At 39.7% G+C, this 23,425-nt stretch overlaps 1 protein-coding gene across 2 annotated transcripts in view; it reads right to left on the bottom strand.

The window, feature by feature from the left end:
* Window positions 1-2,995: 2,995 nt before the first annotated feature.
* TTC23L (tetratricopeptide repeat domain 23 like) overlaps window positions 2,996-23,425 on the bottom strand; it is a 51,267-nt gene continuing 30,837 nt past the window's right edge. Inside the window, exons 9-13 of one of the 2 annotated variants that reach the window (XM_034999149.1) lie at window positions 19,797-19,924; window positions 19,326-19,475; window positions 12,727-12,809; window positions 5,313-5,419; window positions 2,996-3,332 (exon numbers count right to left, since the gene is read on the bottom strand). In XM_034999149.1, the coding sequence (XP_034855040.1) occupies window positions 5,338-5,419; window positions 12,727-12,809; window positions 19,326-19,475; window positions 19,797-19,924 (443 nt within the window). In that variant the 3' untranslated portion in view covers window positions 2,996-3,332; window positions 5,313-5,337. The remainder of the gene's footprint in view (window positions 3,333-5,312; window positions 5,420-12,726; window positions 12,810-19,325; window positions 19,476-19,796; window positions 19,925-23,425) is intronic. The other variant, XM_034999151.1, reaches the window with a different exon arrangement.

Here is a 23,425-nt window from a genome sequence, read left to right as displayed (position 1 = left end):
AAAGGAACAGGCTGCATAAACTGTTTGCATGCTTGCTGATAAATGTTTATTAAAATCTGTATGTGGGACAGTTTGATCTGGGCTTGGTTTTTTTTTCCTTGTCTGATTTGGCATAGAGATTGTAGGAAAATAGCTAACCCTCATCCACCTCAAAAATTTCAGTGCCTGTTAGCTAATTATTTTTTCTTTTTTTATTATTATGTTATGTTAATCACCATACATTACTTCATTAGTTTTTGATGTCGTGTTCCATGATTGTTTGTGCATAACACCCAGTGCTCCATGCAGAACGTGCCCTCTTTAATACCCATCACCAGGCTAACCCATCCTCCCACACCCCTCCCCTCTAGAACCCTCAGTTTGTTTATCAGAGTCCATCGTCTCTCATGGTTCGTCTCCCCCTCCGATTTCCCCCCCTTCATTCTTCCCCTCCTGCTATCTTCTTTTTTTTTTTTTTTTTTTTTTTAACATATAATGTATTATTTGTTTCAGAGGTACAGGTCTGTGATTCAACAGTCTTACACAATTCACAGCACTCACCATAGCACATACCCTCCCCAATGTCTATCACCCAGCCACCCCATCCCTCCCACCCCCCCACCACTCCAGCAACCCTCAGTTTGTTTCCTGAGATTAAGAATTCCTCATATCAGGGGTGCCTGGGTGGCTCAGATGGTTAAGAGTCTGCCTTCAGCTCAGGTCATGATCCCGGGGTCCTGGGATTGAGCCCCACATTGGGCTCCTGGCTCAGCGAGGAGCATGCTCCTCCCTCTCCCTCTGCCTCTCTCCCTGTTCATGTTCTCTCTCTCTGTCTCTGTATCTCTGTGTCTCAAATGAATAAATAAAATCTTTAAAAAAAAAAAAAAGAATTCCTCATATCAGTGAGGTCATTTGATACATGTCTTTCTCTGATTGACTTATTTCGCTCAGCATGATACCCTCCAGTTCCATCCACATCATTGCAAATGGCACAATTTCATTCCTTTTGATGGCTGCATAATATTCCATTGTGTGTGTGTGTATATATATATATATATACACACCACATCTTCTTTATCCATTCATCTGTCAATGGACATCTTGGCTCTTTGCACAGTTTGGCTATGGTGGACATTGCTGCTATAAACATCGGGGTGCACATACCCCTTCGGATCCCTACATTTGTATCTTTGGGGTAAATACCCAGTAGTGCAATTGCTGGATCGTATGGTAGCTCTATTTTCAACTTTTTGAGGAAACTCCATACTGTTTTCCAGAGTGGCTGCACCAGCTTGCATTCCCAGCACCTGTTAGCTAATTTAAAAAGAATCTGAAGGTTGTGAATGACCTTACTCAGATCTGTTAGAAACATCAAGTGTTTGATTGGGGTGGATTATCCAGATTGCTGGTTCCCAATGAATGAATTTAGAAAGTGGCTTAGTTCTCATCCAGAGTTTTCCAAAAGAGAATGCAAGTTTATATTCAGTTTTACTGAGTTGACTATTTCCAAGGTGGTTTCTTAAAACTTGGGGATTTCACAAAATACTAAAATTTGAAAACTTTTAGAACCGACATAAGTAACAATATTTTCTCAGGTATGAGGATATTTAAACCATAGCCACCATTCATTATCACCACCGTTTCATTAAACAATTTAACATCAAAATTTCACAAAATGGACTACTAGCAACTTTACACTGACAATAAACACTGGGAATATTTAAGTGTTTAAAACTAATTTCAAATGCAATAAAAGGATCACACCAATAACGTTTTGCAATGTTACACTTTATGCTATTTTATTGATACAGGTTTGTCAGTCTGGAGATCTTAAGACGTTTGGGGTCCCCCAAAATAATTTTAGTGTTATGCAAAATGGAGTCCAAATGGCCACTTCTGTCTAGTACTTTTGTTTTTTATCACAGTCATTGTTGAAAACCCATTTTCATCTGGATATGTGAAAATGGAAGCAACTCTTCTGAGGCTACTTTAGTCAATTCAGAATATTCTGCGTAAGAACAGCAGGCCTATCTCCAGACAGGGCTAAAATTAGCAAGGACAGACTGGGCGACCAGTTCACAAGCACTGCAGTAAAGGTCAGTGGGATACAGCTGCCTTCAAGCAGGGCTGCAATCTGAGACTTTAGCCCTGAGTGCCAAACTGAAAGCTCTCTGGGAATTAGCGAGGGGAGAACATAGCTGCAGGACGGAGACTACCAGTCTGTAGACAAGCCATTGGATTAACTGGTATTATGTGCTTAAGCCAAAGCCGCACACTACTCACCACTATACATTGCTTGGGTACTGGTTCATCATTAGGTTTTACAGACTGAACAAAGGACAGGTAAAAAATAATTTTTTGAATGAAGAACCAATTCTTATAAGCACTGAGTGAAGTAGAGACGTTAGAAGACACTTGGATCCCAAAGACAGTCTTTGAGCTCCATTAAATCTGCTAACCCAACTGAGAACCGATGAAAAGGGAAAATAAAAGTTTCTTATATCATAAACTCACAGGGATCTGATTGTTCTCCCTGAGTAACTTGAAGAAGGCAGTAAGGAATTTAATTTGAGATTGCCAATTTCTTTTCCTAGATACACATTTGTTCAGGGGGTAAGGATTTTTTTTTTTTTTTTTTAAACCTTGGTGAACATTCCTTCCATAAAACAAGCCTCCTTAATCCAATTTGGGTTGAGGGCAGCCTAGTGGGATAGAAGGTATAATCATCTATGATTCAGGAAGTCAGCTTTATAATCGCCAGGCTGACCTTGAACAAATCAACCTCTCTTGTCCCTTGTTTCTTCATTTATAATAAGAATCAAAAAGCCCTCTCTGACTCTTAACATGGCATGAGACCAGGGCAAATGTTTTCGGAAGATCAAATGTTTCTTCACAAGGCAGTTTTAGTGACCTGAAACAGGATATGACTAAAAGTACTTCCAAATAGTATATTAAAAGTCACCAATAAACTACTTAGATATTGCAGAATCTTCTTTAAAAACCAGAACTCAAAAAAATTAGTTATAAAAGGGAAATAAGAAAGGTATTGGAGTCCCAGTCACTAAAAAACTAAAAGCGTCGGTCTAAAAAAGATTTCTGACCCCCCCTCTCCACCCCAAGTTACCAATCAGGATCCTGCTTTCTAATGGCCCCTGGGTATTTTACCTGTAATGGTGCTGCTCAGTAGACCTTTTTTTTTTTTTTTCTTTACAGTCCTTAATTCTGCCTTTGATCTGCCATTGCTATCAGCGTTGATAAATCTATCTTGTGATCCAGAATTTTTGTTATCAACAGGTTGGCTTTATTGTTGGCTATCTTGTATGGAGGTTTTCTCTTTACTGATAACAGAAGACCTAAAGGGAAGGAGAAAACCATTTGTGCATTTTTCTTTGTTCTTGCCATCTCGTCCAGCTCCAATCACTGCTTTATTAAGCTAGAAGGCTGGACTGAGTCTGAGGCAACTATTTCACCATGTGCCCATACCCCTAAAATATTGACTCTTGTAATAGGCCTCTAAAATGATTCTAGAGTCTTGGTTTTTCTCCCTAAAGAGCAGGGAGCTCTTCCTTCGATTCAGATGGCAGCCAAGGATGTCTTAGATACCTGGATTGCTTTTAATCACAGCTGAAAAAATTTGTCAAATTTAGGGTCTTTTATATTGTTCATAATTTTCAGGTGGTCTGTTCTCATGAACACACAGATTTTAGAGCCCAGAGGCCCTGTTAAGTGCTACAAAGAGGATCTATCTTCCCAAATTTCCAGCCATTAAGATTCCCATACTCTGATTTCCTAATACTGGAGAAGTTGGGCTGGAGTTAGAAGTAATCTGGTCCAAAAGAAATCTGGTCCAGAAACCTGGTTTCTATTAAGTGTTCTTCAGTCATCTCCTATTTAGACCTCAAGCCTGCAAAGTGTGGTTTTCATAGCCCCTATTTGCCTGAAAAAAAAAAGCATTTGTTCCACAGAAACATGAGATACAAAATTTTATGAGACTTTCCTTCTATGCAAGTTCCACTAAAGACAGATTCATTCTCTACTACTGACTGCATAAAACACAGAACGCTATCTGGCACTTTAACTTCCTTCTCAGTAAACCAAGAGATAATGTGATTTCAAATCTGTAGAAGAAATAGGCGCAAATTAAGTCAATGGCCCAGGGTCTCATAAACTCAGAGGTGGGCAGAAATCTGAGGGACCTCTGCTGGTGATAGTAACCAGAAATCTGCCTGGGGCTGCTAACCCTCCTGCCACAAGGTGGCAGGATTCCCCTGGCCTGAAATCTCCAGGTCACTGAAAGGACACTGATTTCCATCCACAGTGTATACATTATCTTCTTTGGGTTTAAGTAACTGTGTCAGACTGTCTGTTTCCAAGGGCTGATAAGCTCCAGCTCGCTTTCGGGATGTTAACCAGCAAAATGTTTTCCACGCCAGCTTGGTGGTAGCTTTTCACCAACAATAGTTACCAACCTTCTCCTTTTGCTTCATGCACCAATGTTGTAACTGGAAGGTAATAAACTCAAAGCCCAGGCTTCAGTAAAAATAAAAATAGCTATTATTTGTTACATACTGTAACATACCAATACTGTGGGGCGGGGCACCCTGCTAACCACTTTACATACATTTTATTTTCATTACGACACTGAGAGACAGGTACATTCTCATCTCCATTCTGTGGATGAGGACACCAGGATTACCTGCAGCTAGAAAGTGGTGGTTCTGGGGTCTGAACCCAGGCTCGTCTATCTCCGGAGCTAACTCTCAACCACCATGAATCATAAAGAAAAATTAGTTCATAGGGATGTACTGAAGTCATGTTTCTGCCATCAGATAAAATAGTTCATTGGTGAGGTAGTCATGTTCACAGACTTTATTATGTCCTGAAGTGGGGCCCAAATTCTTCACCAAACTACAAAAGCATTCTTGTACCCTCAGTTCAAGCATGTGCTACACCCCTTGCTTTAAAATAAAACCAAATCTTAGATGGTTTCTCTACTTTGGTTCTAAAGACTGTGTTTTATTTGCCAAAATTTAAGTCACTGACCATTTCAAAAAGAATTCAGGTATATATGAATACAGTGTTGTTGTTGTTTTTTTTAATTAATTTGTTCTCAACATGCCAAATAGGGAAGTTTAGTATATTAAAAGTTCTGAGAAGTCTGGGAAATGAACGTGTGTCACTTTGTTTACCCTAGTTTGTTTTTGCCTAAACTGATCTGCCTCTGGAGCCTTTCTCCCTCCTCCTCATAGTCAGTGCCACATCCCTTGCAATCAGCAACCCCTGCAGTACCCTCTAGGAAATGCTACCTTGTACAGCAGCCATAAAGAACTTACCATTGCTTCAATACACTGTCCTCTGTCATGCCTCAGGGCCTTTGCATATACAGTTCCTTCTTCCCGGAATGGTTTCTCTTCTCCACCTGGATGAACTGTTACTCGCCCTTCAAGAAACAACTCAGATGTAACCCTCTCAGTGAAGTCTTTAACCAGCTTTCTTAGATTGTCTCTCCACTCGCACTGCACTGAGATTTCTACTACAGGACTCACTCATATTTTCATTATTTCTTCATGGTTGCCTCTCCCACTTGGTTGTTGTCTCAAGAGTAATGACCGTGTTTTATTTATCTTTATTAGCGCCCGCATCTCTAACCACACCTCGCGTTTAGTAGGTGCTCACGAGATGTTTGTTGAAGGAATGAATGAAGATGAGGAAACAGACTCAGAATGTTTAGGCAACCAGAGGTCACGTAGCTATTTCATAGCAGAGTTGGGCCTCACACATGAGGTGCCTTCACTCAATGTATCCTGCTCTTGTCGCTGTACCCGAATAGCAAATCTGTGACAGCGGGTCAGCCATTCCCCCGCACCCATACCCCGGGACAATACTAGTAAATCAGCTCCACCAAACCCAGGCTTTTGCTCTGGAACATCAAGCATCGCTCTAGGAAACCACTAACAGAGTGGGCCCATGAGATGAAAAATATTCGATCTCCTTGCCCTCTTCCAAACTATGTCCTCCTAACAATCCATTTTTGTGGATGTGGCAGAAGGCTGTAGATTGTAGAATTCCTCTCCTGCTTTGCTACAGACAAGGTACTGCGAACTACCTCTCTGTCACTGAGCAGCCTCTGTTCCTCCTCAGGGAGGCCCCAAGGTGAGCAGCTAAAGGCTCCCTTCCCCATCTGCCCCAGTGCCTCCAGCTTTTCCTAGTAGCCTGCCTTGAACAAGCCGCTGCCCCTTGGCACCAGGATGCAAGAGCACATTTGCCTCCCACCCACTCATACACCAAGGTTTGCCCAAATATTTTCCCCCTGTATTTTGTAGAGGCAGTGTTGGAATATTTACTGGTAAATGCTGGGAAAAGAACAGGAACGCCGCAGCCGGGAAACCAGCTGATGGAGCATAAAGTTCATCACGAAGGTCTTGCCCAAGGCTGGTTTGGCCGACAGCACATCACCTATGCTCTGCCTTGCTGCACTGCTCTCTGGAGATACTCTCCCCAAATCCTAGTTTCCTCGGCTTTCCCTCCCTAGCCCCTCAGCCCAGAAGAGGCTGTTCTGTTCTGTTCACATGACCAAGAGGACCACAGACCACTAATCGATCAGTGGGCATTCCTTCTTTCTCCTCTTGTGAAGAGAAAAGGATGATTCTCCCTGCTGCTTCTGCTGGCTTCTACATCTTAAGACCCTCCAAAAGTAATACCGAAATAACTTTTTGGCATGCGGCTGTCCTAGAAACATTTAAAAATAACAAAAATGAAGTTGATGCACCATACTCTCATCCTTCCTATATGTCTGGATGACTAGCTGGAGTTGTAAAAGTAGCTAGTATTTATTGACTATTTATTTATTGAGCTAGTATTTATTTACCATAAGCCAGATACTGTGCTAAGTGCGTTATGTAAAAATCTCATTTGTTCTTCCTTACGTTTCCATATTATAGATACTATTCTACTCCTCATTAGAGGAAACTGAGGCTTAGGATAACTTGCCTAATGACACATAGAAAATGGCAGAGCCTGGATTCCACAGGCCCATCTGACTCTAAAGTCCATGACCTTGACTGTTACATTCTTGTAACCATTAGAACTGTCTAGTATTGGAAAGGGCCACTTTGACAGGTAATGAGTGAATTCCTGATTTGGAGAGGTGTTTAATCAGCTATCTGGATTACTGCAGTAATCTCAGAAATCTGTTCTACCAATATAGCTTGGTCTAATCACACTGGTGATTCTCTATTTGCCAGCATAGTGGCTTCTTATTAGTCCTCATTCTCTTATCATCATCATCATCATCCACCACCTCTAATTAGCACATACTCTGTCAGGCCTCTTTCTGAGCAGTTTTATTTACATTAATGTATTTAGTCACATTTTATAGATTTTTATAGGTAAGGGAACTGAGAAGTAAAGTGACTTACTTGTCCAGGGTCAGGCAACCAATAAATAACAGAGCTGGGATTATGGCCCAGGCATCTGACTGTAGTCCATTCTCTTAACACTACATTATATTGTCTCTTAATATTTGACACACATGCCATACTCTTTAAAAACTTATCTTTCTTATTATCACAGGTATAATACATATTTGTTGTAAAGAAAAAAAGTCAAATAGCACAAACATATAATACAGAAGTTGAAAGTCCCCCATAATCCTATGTCCAGAGATAATTACTGTTACCTTTACTAACTATGTATTTATATATATTTATTGGTTATACTACATATAATACTCATTAATATGTATTTTTCATGTTTTTACCCTTAATAATATATCTGCAGTATTTTTCTATAACTCTTCAAAGCTCCACTTCATGTTTTTGAATGACCATATTATATGATCATAAACATGGACCTCATTATATTGACCATAAACATGTACCGGTGTTTCTACTGGTGGACATTTGAGTTTTTCCTACTGTTTTGCTATCATTAAAAAAATCTAGGGGCACCTGGGTGGCTCAGTCGGTTAAGCCTGTGACTCTTGATTTTGGCTCAAGGCATGATCTTAGGTTCCTGAGATGGAGCACCGTGTCAGGCTCCCTGCTCAGCATGGAGTCTGCTTGTCCCTCTCTCTCTGCTCATCCCCCCCTCTCGCCCATGCTCTAAATAAATAAATAAATAAAATCTTAAAAATATAATCTACAAGGACAGAAGGCCCTCCTTCTGCATGACCCCCAAATAATACAATAATAGTAATTACAATAACTAACATTTCACAGCTTACTATGTGCCATACATTAAGTAAAGCACTTAAAATAGAGTGCTCTTATTATTCACATTTTTAAGATTATTTCTTTTCATTTTTTTAAGTCAACTCCACTCCCAACATGGGACTCAAACTCACAACCCCAAAATCAAGAGTCATATGCTCTGCCAACTGAGCCAGCCAGGCGCCTCTTCACAGTTTTTTCAGATGAAGAACGGAAGGCACAGGAAGTCTCACTGCAAATAGGAAAGCTCAAATTTAAGCCCTGTTTTGATTCCAAATCACATTGCATATATTATCTCTAAAATCAGTGTAAGTGTTCTCTCCGAGCCCTTTCATTTGACATATACATATTCCATGGGTTTCGTATCCATTCCCTTCACTTCAGAATCTATCTCCTTGAGCTCCTGGACCATTCAGCCTACTAGATATTGCCAAGTGGACGCATTGTGGGTACCTCAAACTTAACACATCCAAAATAGAAATTATCATCTTCCTCAGGCCCTCTAGACATCCTCCAGGATGATCTCCACTTGTCAACACTATTTCATTTAGTGGCACTGCCATTCATCCAATTGTCCAAGCTAGAAACTTCAAAGCCTCCTGTGACTCCTGCCTCCATCACACCTCCCATCTAATTGGTGCTAAGGTCTTTTTAGAATAGATCACAAATTGTTTCTCAATCCATCCTCTCCACCTTCCTCCTACTATGGCTTTAGATAATTAAGGCTCCCAATACCTCCCCCTTGGACTGTTGTATCTGCCTCCTAACTGATCTCCCTACTTCTAAAATCTCCCTAGGTCCCATCTATCCTTCCATTGAGTAAATGTTGTAGAGCCAATAATTGATTATGTCATATCTGGCTTAAATCCTTCTGACTACTAAATAAGTTCTAAACACCTTAGCATGGCACATAAAACATCACAAAACCTGACCCTAATTTATCTTTCCAAACTCATCTCCAGCATGTTCTTACTCGTGTACCTTAAAACACAACCACCCTCGGTCACTTGTATTTCCTCAGAAATATCAAATATCTCCATGCCACTGTGCTTTTGTTCCTGCTACCAGAAATGCCCTCCTCTGGCTTCTCTGCTACCTGCTGATATTTTATTTTCCTTTGAAGACCCAGCAACCTGCCCCCAGTGTACACACAGTTTCCACCCATATTTCAATGTATTACTTGTCCTCTTTGTTTACATTTCTATTAATGCTTTACTACAGACTCGTCACCTAGTCACGTGTGTCTGTTTTTCTGAAAGGACTCTATCTTAAACATATTAGTATTTTTAGTGCCTAGAAGGAGCTTGATATGTAAATAATTAAAACTGAAGTACATTTGTGATTTAGGTAAAAGTTTACTCCCAAATCTGAGATGTTCTGTGCCTTTTCAATAGACTAAAATCTTAACTTGAGGATTGCAATTACTATTTAAACTTAGAATTAACTCCTGCTTCAAGGGGCCATTTCTGCTTTCACTTCTTTGCAGAGGCTTTAAAAGCCAAGAATTTGGGCTCCTGGCAGTGAACATCCAGTGGATGTTGTCATGGGGTTTCCGGAGGAGGTGGGGTAGAAAGCACAAGAGCACATCGGAAAACTCGCAATGTTCCAGGCCACGTGGGATTGATTATTCCAGCGAGATGCTCAAGCAAAGAGAACAATTTTTGTACTGGGTTTTTTTTGACATCTGGGCTTTGGCAGCTACTCCTATGGCTTTGCTCAGCAGTTCTTGGGGAATGAGATATGGGCTTGTTTCAGTGGAAGAAAAACCTCTACTGATTCAACTTCTCCTACAGCAGAACCCTTCAAAAGACTCTTCCTCTTACATGGATTTTCTTGCCAGGTCCCGGTCTCACTGCCATTTACAGAGAGAGTCAGTCTCCATGCACCTAAAGAAATTCATACCACCTGGGGTCTGAATGAGGTTAGACCAACCCCTCCTCATTTCTTCTTCTCCTATGGTTCTTTTCAAACCACAGACAAGGAACAAGGAACAGTGAAAGACTGGAAGGAAAACCTCAGGCTACTGAGGAAGTAGATTCACTCCAGCTACTTTGAAATTTCTCTTGTTAAATACAAGCTGAGTGGAACTTTAGCTCCAGTTTTGAGGGAGAAGGGGGAGGGAAGGCTGTTTTGCAAATACTGACTGAGCATGTACTCTGCCAGGCACCGTCCTATGCATTATTTTATTTAAAACACACAACAACTTCATGTGGTATACTATTATCTGTATTTTAATGATGGAGAAACCAAGGTTCAAGGAGGTTAAATGATTTCCCCCAGGCCACTTACTTAGTACATGGCAGAGGCAGGTTAAGCTGACAGGGATGAATCCAGTAATATATACTCTTTACTCATTACTTGTAAAATAAAATAGTAATAGTTGCATGACATACAAAAGCTTCTCATTTAAACATTCAGACCTATTACCTCCAGCATCTCAGAAAGATTATCATTATTGTTATTATTATTATTATTCCAACATCCACTGAGCATTTAAGACCTGCCAGAATTTGATCTAAGTATGCTGTATAATACATAATCTTATTCTCAGAAAAACCACCTTTTGAGCAAGGTACTATTATTTTCTTAATAAATAAATAGAGGCCGAGAAAGCTTGAATAACTTTACCCAGGTCAGAGAGCTGAGGTTGGAGCCCAAGTTTTAAATCCAAAGAGTCTGCCTTCAGAGCGTAAGCTACACTGCCTACAAAGAGCACATTCTGGTGCTAGATTTCAAAATCCCAGCTCTGCCTCTTCCTGGGTAAATACCAGTCCTCATTTCTCCATATGTAAAACGCACCTCTGGAGACTTACCTGCTAACCAAGTGTCTCCATATGTATTCTCAAATTCATCAAAGTCAGAATCCTTATTCCATAGTAAAAAGAAGTGCATTTTTGAAATATGATAGATGTGGGTTCAAATCTTACTACACTTACCAGCTAGGTGATTTCAAACAAGATACTCAAACTTTCCATCACCTGAACATGGGAGATAAAAACACCTACCTAATAGGATTATTTATGGGTTAGAAATAGTATATATATATTTTACAATGCCAGGGGATTGGAAGGAGTTCTATAGTATACCTATGATTTTATTATGGGGACACCCAGGTGGCTCAGTCTTAAGCATCCGACTCTTGATTTCAGCTCAGGTCATGATCTCAGGGTTGTGAGATCAAGCCCCAAGTCAGGCTCTGTGCTGGGTGTGGAGCCCACTTGGGATTCTCTCTCTCCCTCTGCCCCTTCCCCCTCCTAAAAAAAAAAAAATTATACTACATATATATATATATTTTGTTTTTCTGAAAGTTCATTTCTGAACTTTATATATTTAACTATATATATAACTATGTATTTTCTGAAAGTTCATTTCTGAAATGAACTATACATATATACACACATAACTATATATATACACATATATAGTTATGGTTCTTGACCAGGAAAATGTATTTGCATACCCATTAGCAGGTAGAGGACAAAGTTTCCCGTACACCATCCTCACATGGGCATTACTAGAGAGGCTAGAGAGCCCTTTTCTGGGTACTGATACAGCAGGACACAGTCTTCTATTGGGCCTCGTTGAGGTGTGGCTCTGACTCAGGTGGGTGGGGATAGGATGCACTGAATGTGTTCTCTCTGCTCATCTTGTCCCTCACCTGTCCAGCCTGGTGAGAAACGTACCCATTGTGAGCCACCTCTGGTAAACTACAGTCAGGGTCCTGACTCTCGCTCCATAACACTGCCCCTCCTTATTAGAGGGCTCTAAGGGAAAAGCACATGGCCTTTAGAGTCACACTTGCTTAGGCCCAAACCTCCAAGACTAAGTGAATTTAGGCACGTTCCTTTGCAGAACATTGGGCTCCCTTCCGTCAAATGAGAGCTATCATCCTAGGGATTTGTGAGGATTAAGTACTTCATGACTTCATGACTAGGATCTAGCTCAGTTATAGGCACTTACACCCAACAAATTTTAATCTGTCTTTGAAGAGAATAGCTCAAGGTCAACATCACTGTGAGATGAACAAAAAGCAATGATATGCCAAATAAAGAAAGGGACAAGTCTGCACAAAACACTCTTTTATTACTAACTCTGGAGATAATTAAATCCACCCCCTCCCCCGCCAAAATACTTGCCTTATATCGAAGGACCTAGATTTTGTATGTTCAGCAAGAAAAAACAAGTTTAATGTATTCGTTTACTTTGTATAAGTCCATATTGGATCTGTCACAAGTTGTCAGCTGAGATACTACCTTGTAAGATTTGGTTCCAATGCTCAGCATTGAAAGAGATCTTATAAATACTAAGTATTACTGCAGCAGACCCCCATAACATTGGTTTCTGAGGCACTACTAGAAATCAACTAGTTACTTCCAAAGGATTTGGCCAAATCCATAGTATAGGTTGGCATTCTGCCTTACTAGCAAGAATAACAAAGGTGATCACCGTTGGTGAATGAATCTGGGCAAGGCCATGTTATCCACATATCCACATATCCACACAGATGACATGGTTGATGATCAGAGCCAGAACTCACCTCTGCAATAGGTTAAGGAGGTCTCTTGTGTCTCTGCTTTTACTGTGCTCGCTTCCATATAAAAGGATTTGAATCATCAGACACTATAGATAAGTTGAGAAACACAGCAGGTTAAAGAGAATCAGATGGCAAGCAGCTTCATAATAAACCAAACTCAGGAGAGCACTAGTGGAATGGAGCTATCATGAGTTTACATTTCAAATTTCTGCACTGCATCTCCTCCTGGTTCCCAGCCACGGAGGACAAGGAGCCTGAACTGAAGGCTCTGAACACTCCCATGTTCTATGTGTATCATTCCCCTTCACTGCACCTACCACTGCCCTATGTGGCTACAGATCCCCAAAGTAACAGGGCCAAAACATGGCTGCAATAGTGGTTTCCATGAAGATTTTCCAAATAGCTATGACCAAATGGATGGACATAAATGAAATCTGTGTGTGGGTCCTAAATTTGCAGTTCATTCTCATGCTGTATCACTTTACTCTTAGGCAATTTTCCATTTACAATTTTATTGCTGACCTCTCGTTCCAATCAAGATGGAATAATAGGGATCAGATTTACCCTTGCACTTGAAACAGCCAGTAAAAGAAAAAGTAAACAAAATATATGAAACTATCTTCAAGACACTGAACATCAGCCAACAAAGAACAGTGGTCCCTAAGAGAGGGCAACAAGTGAGATAAATCCTATGACTGCCCCCAGATTATTGCTTTGAGAGCATTTCCAGGCCATGATGCAGGGAAAGGAACAAAGTGAAGCTCAGCAGACTCCCCGAATTGAGGATAAGGAGCTGGGAGTCCCAGGAGGCTCTCAGAGCAGAGTAAAAAAGAGACAGCTGCATAGAAAAAGATCCAGGAATATTTGCAGTGGGTCCCCTTTAAATATTCAGCAGAGTATTGATTAGCACATCTAAAGCTGGGGAAAGAATCAGCTGACGGGGCTGGAGGGAACAGGGCTAGGTATAGTGCTTATTCCAACCAGCCAATCTGGAAAGCCTCATTTTTCATGGACCTTTGGGTGGTGTACTCAGAAGGCTTTTGCCTCAGTAATGGGGGAAATTTAGCCTTTGACTAAATGTTGCTCTAGTCTCATCTACTGAATCTTAAAAAGCAAGACCTAAAAGGACCAAACTATAACTGACTTCCAGAAAAAGTTCAAAAATACTTATAGGAATACAAAAATATCCAGCACCCAATAAGGTAAAATATACAAAGATAGCAAGGCATGTGTGATCCATATGAGAAAAATCAATCCCAAACTGATATAGATGTTAGAATTAGCAGAGAAGTATATTAAAACTGTTATTGTAACTTTAATCATGTATTAAAAAAATTAAGTGAGGACATGAAAAACACATTTTTTTAAAAGACCTAAATCAAACTTCTGGAGATGAAAATGTCTGAAAGGAACAATACACTGGATGGGACTAAGAGTTTGACATTGAAGAAAAAAAACCAGTGAACTTGAAGGCACAGGAATAGGAAGTATCCATAAAAAAAAATCAGGGATTATAGCAGTAGGTACAGAAAAATAATTTTTATAATACCCAATACCCAAGCTTATAAAATCCAACATCTATTCCTGATTTAAAAACAAAAATTCCTTAGCAAACCAGGAGTAGAAGGGAATCTCCTCACCCTAAGAAGGTATCTATAAAAAAATCTACAGCTAACATCAAATCTAATTGATTAAAGACTAAATTATTTTCCCCTGCAAACAGGAATTAGACCAGGTTGCCTGTTCTCACCACTTCTATTCAACATTGTATTAGATGTTCTAGCCAATGTGATAAGAAATAAAAGGCATCAATCAGAATGAAAGAAGTAAAGCTTTATTTGTAGATGACATGATCATCTATGTAGAAAATCTGATGAATCTATAAACAGCTACTAGAAAAGTGAGTTTAGCAAATTTATGGGACACAAAATTATTATATTAAAAAAATCCCTTGTATTTCTATATACTAGCATCAACAATCAGAAATTGAAATTCATATGACACATTTAAAATACCATCAAAATATGAAGTCAGTATGAATAAAACTAAGAAAAGATGCACTAGATATGTACATTGAAAACTATAAAAAGTATTATTGGGAGAAAGTAAAGATCATCTACACAAATGGAGGAACACCATGTGCTCATGGGTAAGAAGCACAAGATTGTTAAAATGTTAATTCTCCCCAAGCTGATCTATACATTCAATGTAATCTCAATCTAAATCCCAGCACGTGTTTTTGGAGAAATTGATACAGTGATTCTAAAATTCCTGTGGAAATGCAAAGAACCTAGAATACTCAGAACAACACTGAAAAAGAAGAACAAAGGTGAAAAACTAACACTACCTGATTTCAAGACCTGTTTTAAAGCTACAATAATCAAGACAGCATGTTATTGGCATCAAGATAGAAAAACAGAGGGTGCCTGGCTGCCTCAGTTGGTAAAGCATGTGACTCTTAATCTCAGGAGCATGAATTCAAGCCCCACATTGGGTGTGGAGCCTAGTTTTAAGAAAAGATAGAAAAACAGATCAGTGGAATAGAGAAGAATCCATAAATAAATCCACATCCACACACACACACACTGATTTTTGACAAAGGTGCAAAGATAATTCAGTAGAGAAAAGAATGTCTTTTCAAAAAATGGTGCTAGAACAACCAGATATCCATATGCAAAATTAATTAATTAATTAAACTGAGATCCAGTCCTAGTACCATATAGGAAAACTGACTCGAGTGGATCTAGACCTAAATGTTAAACCTAAAACTACCAAAAATCTAAAAGAAAACACAAGAGAAAAATCTTTGTGGCTTTGGTTAGGCAAAGATTTCTTAGATAAAACATCAAAAGCACAATCCATAAAAGAACAAATTGATAAACTGGACTTCATTAAATTTTAAAACTTCTGCTCTTCACAAGACATTTGTTAAGAAAATGAAAAGGCAAACTGCAGACCAAGAGAGAATACTTCCAAATCATATATTTGTTAAAGAACTTGTATCTAAAGGTGCCTGGGTGGCTCAGCTGGTTAAGCGTCTGCTCTCAGCTCAGGTCATGATCCCAGGGTCCTGGGATGGAGCCCTGCATCGAGCTTTTTGCTCTGAGGGGAGCCTGCTTCTCCCTCCCCCTCTGCTGCTTCCCCTGCTTATGCTTTCTCTGTCAAATAAGTAAATAAAATCTTTTTTTAAAAAATAAAGAACTTGTATCTAGAATATATGAAGAACTTTCATTTTTTTCACTTTATAGCATCATTTATGGCATGAACTAGGAACATGTGTTTATACAAACACCCAACAATTGGACACCGGCAACTTTACAATTATCTTAAAGGAGTCATATACAAGTCCACAGGCACCATACACACCGCGGTTAGGATATATGAAGAACTTCTAAAAGAATCATAAGAAAGCAAACAACTAATGAAAAATGAGCAAAAGATTTGGATCAACACTTCACCCAAGAAGATAAAATGAGAAATAAGGGCAAGGAAAGATGCTCAAGATAAATACAAATGAAAACCACAATGAGGGGCGCCTGGGTGGCTCAGTAGGTTGAGCATCTGACTTGTGATTTTAGTTCAGGTCATGACCTCATGGGTTGTGATACTGAGCCCTGTCTGGACTCCACATTCAGTGGGGAGTCTGCTTGTAATTCTCTCTCTTTCTCTCTCTCTGCCCCTCCCCCCACTTGTGATCTCTCTATCTCTCTCACTCTAAAAGAAAGAAAGAAAGACAGGAACGAAGGAAGGGAAAGAAGGAAGGAAGGAAGGAAGGAAGGAAGGAAGGAAGGAAGGAAGGAAGGAAGGAAGGAAGGAAGGAAGGAAGGAAGGAAGGAAGGAAGGAAGGAAGTCTTAAAAACCACATACAATGAGATACCGCTACATACCTATTAGGGTGGCTACAATGAAAAGCCCTGGCCACACCAGCTACTGGCAAGGATGTGGAGGAACTGAATTCTCAGACCCTGCTGGTGGGAATATAGAACATGATGCAACCATTTTCCAAAATTTTGGCAGTTTCTTATAAAGGTAAACATACACCTATCATATTACATAGTGCTACCATTTCACTCCTAAGGATTGACCCAAGAGAAGAAAGTATATATCCATACAAAGACTTGTGCATGAGCACTCACAGCAGCTTTATCAATGATAAACCCAAACTGGAAACGGTCAAATGTTCATCATCAGGTGAATGGATAAAAAAAATCATGGTGTCCATGTAATGTAACATTCAGCAATAAAAGTAAACCATGATACACACAATAATATGGATAAGTCCCAAAATAATTATGCTGAAAGAATGATTCAAAAATGTGTAACTATAGGATTCTACTTATATAAAGTTTTTGAAAATGCTAATGTATCTTTAGTGACAAAGCAAACCAGTTATTGCCTGGGGGTGGGGGTGGGGGTGGGGGAGGGGTGGGATTGATTAATTACAAAGGGGACTGGGGAAACTTTTGGGGGTGACCGATATATTCATGACCTTGATTGTGGCAACGGTTTCACAGGTCAAGATATCAAAACTGATCAAACTGTGCACCTCAAAATGTGTGCAGTTTATTGTATGCAAATAAAAATTATTCCATCACAAGGTTATAATTTTTAAGGTTTGTCTTTTCTTTATCTTCTCACCTCCACCCTACTGCATTTAACTTTGACTCCTTTTACATGAACATTGGACTGCCCAAGAAAAAAAGTCAGCCCAAAGTGTCACTCTCTTTATGCTCTATTCTGTCTGCCAAAGGGGTTTCCTCACAGCATCAACTTTTGCTGAGGTCTCTCGCCTTCGTTTTAGCTCCAGGAGTAGTTGCCAACCCCCAGAAGAGCATCTATTAACATCCGCTAATTCAGAAACCTCATGGCCAGCATCCCACTTATAGCAGATCCCCAGCATTGAGGAAGGAGTTCAAAGCTCAAAACAAGAGCCATACTGTCAGCATGCCCTTCTACACCTCCCCGCCTTTCTGGGCTGGGACCCTGAAGTAGGGCCTAAAGCCCTCAGGATAAAAGCCGATAACCAAGATGCAGCCCCCACCTACCTTACAGAATCCTAAATCCCCACGTTGACTCCCTATTCCAAATGGAGGAGGTGGCTATGGCTTCAGACAGCCACTAGCAAGTAATATCTAGAACGGGCTCTCCTTTCGTCTTGTGTAGAATATGGTAAGCCCTTATAACATGTATGCTGGGGCGGGTTTGTTTGTTTGTTTTCAGAAAAGTTGTTTTCAATGATTTCTTTGATTACTGTTTCTCTTCCAAGTATTATCGTTCTTTAGGTGAATCTCTACTCTGCCCTCCATAGCGACTTTCTCATTATCTCTCTCTCTCTTCTCTCTGCATTCTAGGACAGATTTTCGAGTCTGTCATATAAATCTCTGATCCTTTAAATGGGCAGGGTATGACATCTCTAGAAGTATTAAAAATACAGATTCTAGACACACCTCGTAGAACTTGTGATTTAAATGTTTGAGGTGAGGCTCAGGACTCTGTTTTTTGTTAGTCTGTTTCATTTTTGTTTTGATTTTTATTGACATCGCTGCAATTTTAGATTTGGGAAATCTCACCATCACTGTGACATGTTAAGACAGTCTTCCCTATTTTCCATGTAGATTTGAATTCTATTGGATTTGTTGTTCCCTTGAAATCCCTTATTTCACTCTTAAATCTCATCTCATCTTTTGGCTTCAGACTGTCATCCTTTCATTGTAAAATTTTCTCTCCTTATAGGTTTCTCTGCTCCCATCCCTATGTTCATGTTTCCCTCAAAGATACTCTTCTGGTCCCTGCAACTTATTTTCTTAAGGTTTTCTTTTTCTCAGAATCTTCAAAATGAGGCCCCCCCTTTCTCCTGTTATTCACTGTCTTCATAACTTATTTTCTGATTCTGTTTAGTTAACCTGAAATGAGATAAAAATCTCTCCAGACATGATGTTTGCCAATGTACATGTACGGATTGCTTGGGACTCCACTCTCCTCACATGAGTACTGATTGGTCTTTACCAACTCTTCCTCTGACCTTGAACAAATTTAGATTTTATGTAGAGACATCCCTACTGATCTATCATGTCTTTAGCCTTGGTCTGTCAGTATGCTGACTAGCTGAACAACTGTTTGGTCATACCTCTTGCCAGATCCTACTACAAGATATGAACATCCAGGGACCTCTGAGCCCCCTGGAAGAGGAATTGGTACTTGGGTAAGAATGGTTTATAAAAGGTGTTCCTGATTCCTGATTCCTTGGGTGCTTTCCTGATATTTGGCCACTGCCAGACCCAGATTCTAACATTGGGGTGTTACTCTTTTAAGACTCTGGTCCAGGCATTCACACAACAAAACTTTCTGTATCATGTTCTCCTTTAGCACATCTAAGAAAGTGAATTTTCGCTTTACTTAAAAAATAAAAAGGAATAGAGAAGGAAGGAAAAAAGAAGAAGGAAGGAAAGAAAGAGAGAGAGGTGAAAGGAAGCAGAAGGAAGGGGAGGGGTGGGAAAGAAAGGGAAAATAAACACACACACACACACACACACACACATGCATCACTCCTCACATTGTGCTTACAGGCCCGGGAGAAAATGTAAAAAGCAGCCAGCATTCACCTTCCTCAACAGCTGAATTGCCTTCCTGAACTCTCCTTTGGCAAAGCAGATCCTGCCCATGTTGTAAAAAGTTTCGGCCACCTTTTCACTACAGTCACCATAGCTGATGACCTGAGACCTCAGGGCGGCCTTTAGCAGTCTGTAAGCCTCCTAGGGAATTAAAGAAAAGTGTATTATAATCCTCTGGGCAATTCTGAAGGAGTATGCCAGTTCTAATCCATTAACTCTACGGAAGAGGCATTCTACGTCACACTGACGTAACCCACCTGGACCAGGCGGTTGTGACATGTCACCTAAGTAATCTGTTTCTGTGAAGAGGTAACATTCCAAGCTTATGTTTAATAATAATAGTTAATTCATGCATGACTACTCTCTGAGAGAGGAACTATTATTATATTTATTTTACAGATGAAGGAATGGATCTTGCCCAAGATCACACTGTCTCTTGTTGATTTACCTATTCAGATTTACCTGTTTTTCCCCATTTTGGACAAGCCATTTGCAGAATTCTTCAATGGTCGTCAGTGTTTCATAATCTGTTGGGCCCAATGTTGCTTGATACGCATTGATACTTTTTATAAAATATATCTCAACAGCATCTGCAAAAAAAAAGGGGGAACATTTAAGGCAGGCCGCTAGCCTTTACAAGTAGCTAATACAGCTTTGGCTCAGTTAGACATTTCATACTTAAAGTCATTGCCTGTTCTCATTCCGGGTCTCATAAGGACCCTCAGAAAGTCTGAGATATAATTTGATGGCATCAGTTGACGTAATTTTATTCTGTTGATGAAAGGTATGGATTTTTCTGTAGGAAAAGAAAGCCATGCCTGAACAGCCTATCCTAAGACCCCCAAATAACTACCATATTAAACTCCCAAGGGCAATGAAAGACTATATATTTAGCTAAATTAAACTCTGATAGAGAGTATTGTTTACCGGGATTCCTGCCGGGGGCGTGTGTGTGTATGTGTGTGTGTGTGTGTGTGTATGTAGAGGGAGAATTTTAGTTTCAAAAGTATTTTAAATAGAGTTGTTATTTAAAAATTTACTTTTAACTTGTCTTTTATTCCAAACATAATAGATGTTTATGTAATCAGTCTAGAAAATGCAATAGAAGCAAAAAGAAAGGGACAATTACCTCCACGCACACTACTCAGAAACAGGCACTGTTAACATTTTTTACCACTGTATTAAGGTATAATTGGCATACCACACATTCAACTATTGTAATTACACAGTCTGATGAAGTTTTAGTAAATTTATAGTTATGTAATCATGATCAAGATCCAGTTTTAGAAGATATCCATCACGCCCAAAATGTTTCTCCATGGCTGGTTGCAAGCAATGCCTACTCTCATCCTGTCTGAGGCAATCACTGATCTTTGTTCTAGCTCTGTTTTTGCCTCTTCTAGAAATTTCATATAATTGGATTCATACAGCATGTAGTCTTTTGTGATTCTTTCAAAATGCATCATGCTGTTTTTGAGATTCATCTATGTTCTTGCATGAATTAGTACTTTATTCCTCCTTCTGCTGAGTAGATACACGTTTTGTTTACCATTCACAAGTTGATGAGTATTTGTGTTCATGTATACAGTCTATTATCCAGGTATCAGTTCCAGTTCTCTTCATTCCTTTCTGTGGATTTGAGTTACCATGTGCTCCCATTTTCTTTCAGCCCAAGGGCTTCCTTCAGTATTAATTTTAGGTCAAGAATGCTACCAACAAATCTTGTTTATCAGGGAATGTCGATCTCACCTTCATTTTCTTTTCATTTTTAAAAGTATTATTTATTTAGGCAATCTCTATACCCATGTGGGGCTTGAACTCACAACCCCGAGATCAAGAGTCACATGCTCTCCCGACTGAGCCAGTTAGACGCCCCTCACCTTCATTTTCAAAGGGTAGTTTTCCTGAATATATAGTTTTTAGTTGAATTTTATTCCAATATTTTGAGTATGTTTTTCCATTACCTTCTAGCCTCTGTTATTCTGATGAAAAATCAGCCATTAATCATATTGTTGTTTCCCTGTACAAAGCTGTTTTTCCACTGCTGCTTTCAAGGTTTCTTTTTTTTATTCAGCAATTTGACTATGTGCCTATTTGTGGTTCTCTTTGTGCTTATCTTACTTGGCATTGAGAATTCTGGATCTGTAGATAACAACCTTGGGAAATTCAGGGCCATTAGTTCTTTAGATAATTTGCTGCCTCATTCTGTCTTCTGCCCTTCTGGAGCTCCTATTACATGTATGTTGATACACCAGGCATTGTCCCACAGATCTCTTATGCTTTGTTCATTTTTCTTCAATACCTTTTTTCTCTGCTCTTTGGAGATCATCTCTAGTGCCGTACCTTTGAGCTATCTCATTCTCTCCTCTGCCATCTTGAATCTGATGTTGAGACCATTTAATGAATTTTCATTCAGTTACTGTATATTACAACTCTAGAATTTCCATTTGGCTGTTTTTTTCTTAAACAGTTTATATTTCTCTATTGAGACTTCCTATTTTCATTGTATTTTCTTTTAATTCTTTGGACAGTTTCCTTTAATCCTGTGAAGATATTTATGATCGGTGCTCTGAAGTCTTTGCTAAATCCAACATGTAGCCTACTTAGCATCAATATCTATTGACTTCTGAGTAAAAGCCATGGGTTGTTTCTTTGTATGTTTCTCTTTTGTTGAAAACTGTATATTTTAGACATTATATAGTAGCAACAACAGATTCTGATATATTTTTGTGAGTTTTTGTTTTATTTTAGTGAATTGCCTAGACTTAAACTACAGAGTCTATCTCCTCCTATGTTGTCTGAATGTTAATGTCTTTGCTCAGGTTTTTTTATTTCTTTAGACTTTCTTTTTTCTTTTCTTTTTTTAAAGATTTTATTTATTTATTTGACAGAGAGACACAGAGAGAGAGAGGGAACACAAGCAGGGGGAGTGGGAGAGGGAGAAGCAGGCTTCCCACGGAGCAGGGAGCCCGATGTGGGGCTCGATCCCAGGACCCCGGGATCATGACCCAAGCCGAAGGCAGACGCTTAACGACTGAGCCACCCAGGCGCCCCTAGACTTTATTTTTCAAGGCAGTTTTGTATTCACAGAAAAACTAAGTGGTAGGTACAGAGATTTCCCATACAACCTTGTCCACATACAGCATTTGTGATGGCTAATTTTAAGTGTCAACTAAACTGGGCTAAGGGATGCCCAGACAGCTGCTAAAACAATTTCTGGGTGTTTCTGGAAAAGATGAACAATTGAATCAGTATACCAAGTAAAGAGCTTTCCTCACCAAGTTCAAAAAAAAAAAAAAAAAGGCAAAGGAAGGCGAATTTTCTTCTTGAGCTGGAAATCCATCTTCTGCCCTCAAATATTGAAGCTCCTGGTTCTTGGGCCTTTGGACTCTGAGACTTACCAGTAGTCCCCTCACTCCTATTGGTTATATTTCTCTGGATAACCCTGACTAATACAGATTTTGATACCAGGAGTGAGCTTGACAACAAGGACTTCTTTTTGCCAGAGCCATGGCTGAGGACCCAATCAGCCAGCAGACAGCAACACTGAGCCCCTGATTTGGCACCATTACCTGGGGTGATTAGCCAGCTACCTGGTAGCAAGCTGATTACACTGAACCATTTTTTCATGGAAAAGGCAGCATTTTGTCCTTAAGTGGAATAGATATCTACTCTGGATATAAATTTGCCTTCCCTGCATGCAATGCTTCTACCAAAACTACCATCCATAACCTACAGAATGCCTCATCCACCATCATGGTATTCCACACAGCATTGCTTTGGATCAAGGAACTCACTTCACAGCCAAAGTATAGTAATGAGCCCATGCTCATGGAATTCCCTGGTCTTACCATGTTCCCCACCGTACTGAAGCAGCTGGCTTGATAGAATGGTGGAATGGTCTTTTGAAGACAGTTAGAGTGCCTGCTAGGGAGCGATACTTTGTTAAGGCTCGAGTTCTCCAGAAGGCTGTATATACTCTGGATCAGCACCCAACATATGGTGTTATTCCTCCAATAGCCAGGATTCACAGGTCTAGACATCAAGGGGTGGAAATATAAGTAGTACCACTCACTACTAGTGACCCACCA

The sequence above is a fragment of the Mirounga leonina genome, unplaced genomic scaffold (genome assembly GCF_011800145.1).
Source record: "Mirounga leonina isolate KUSES-001 unplaced genomic scaffold, KU_Mleo_1.0 Mir_97, whole genome shotgun sequence".
Taxonomy (NCBI): domain Eukaryota; kingdom Metazoa; phylum Chordata; class Mammalia; order Carnivora; family Phocidae; genus Mirounga; species Mirounga leonina.
This window is presented reverse-complemented; position numbering and strand designations above follow the sequence as displayed.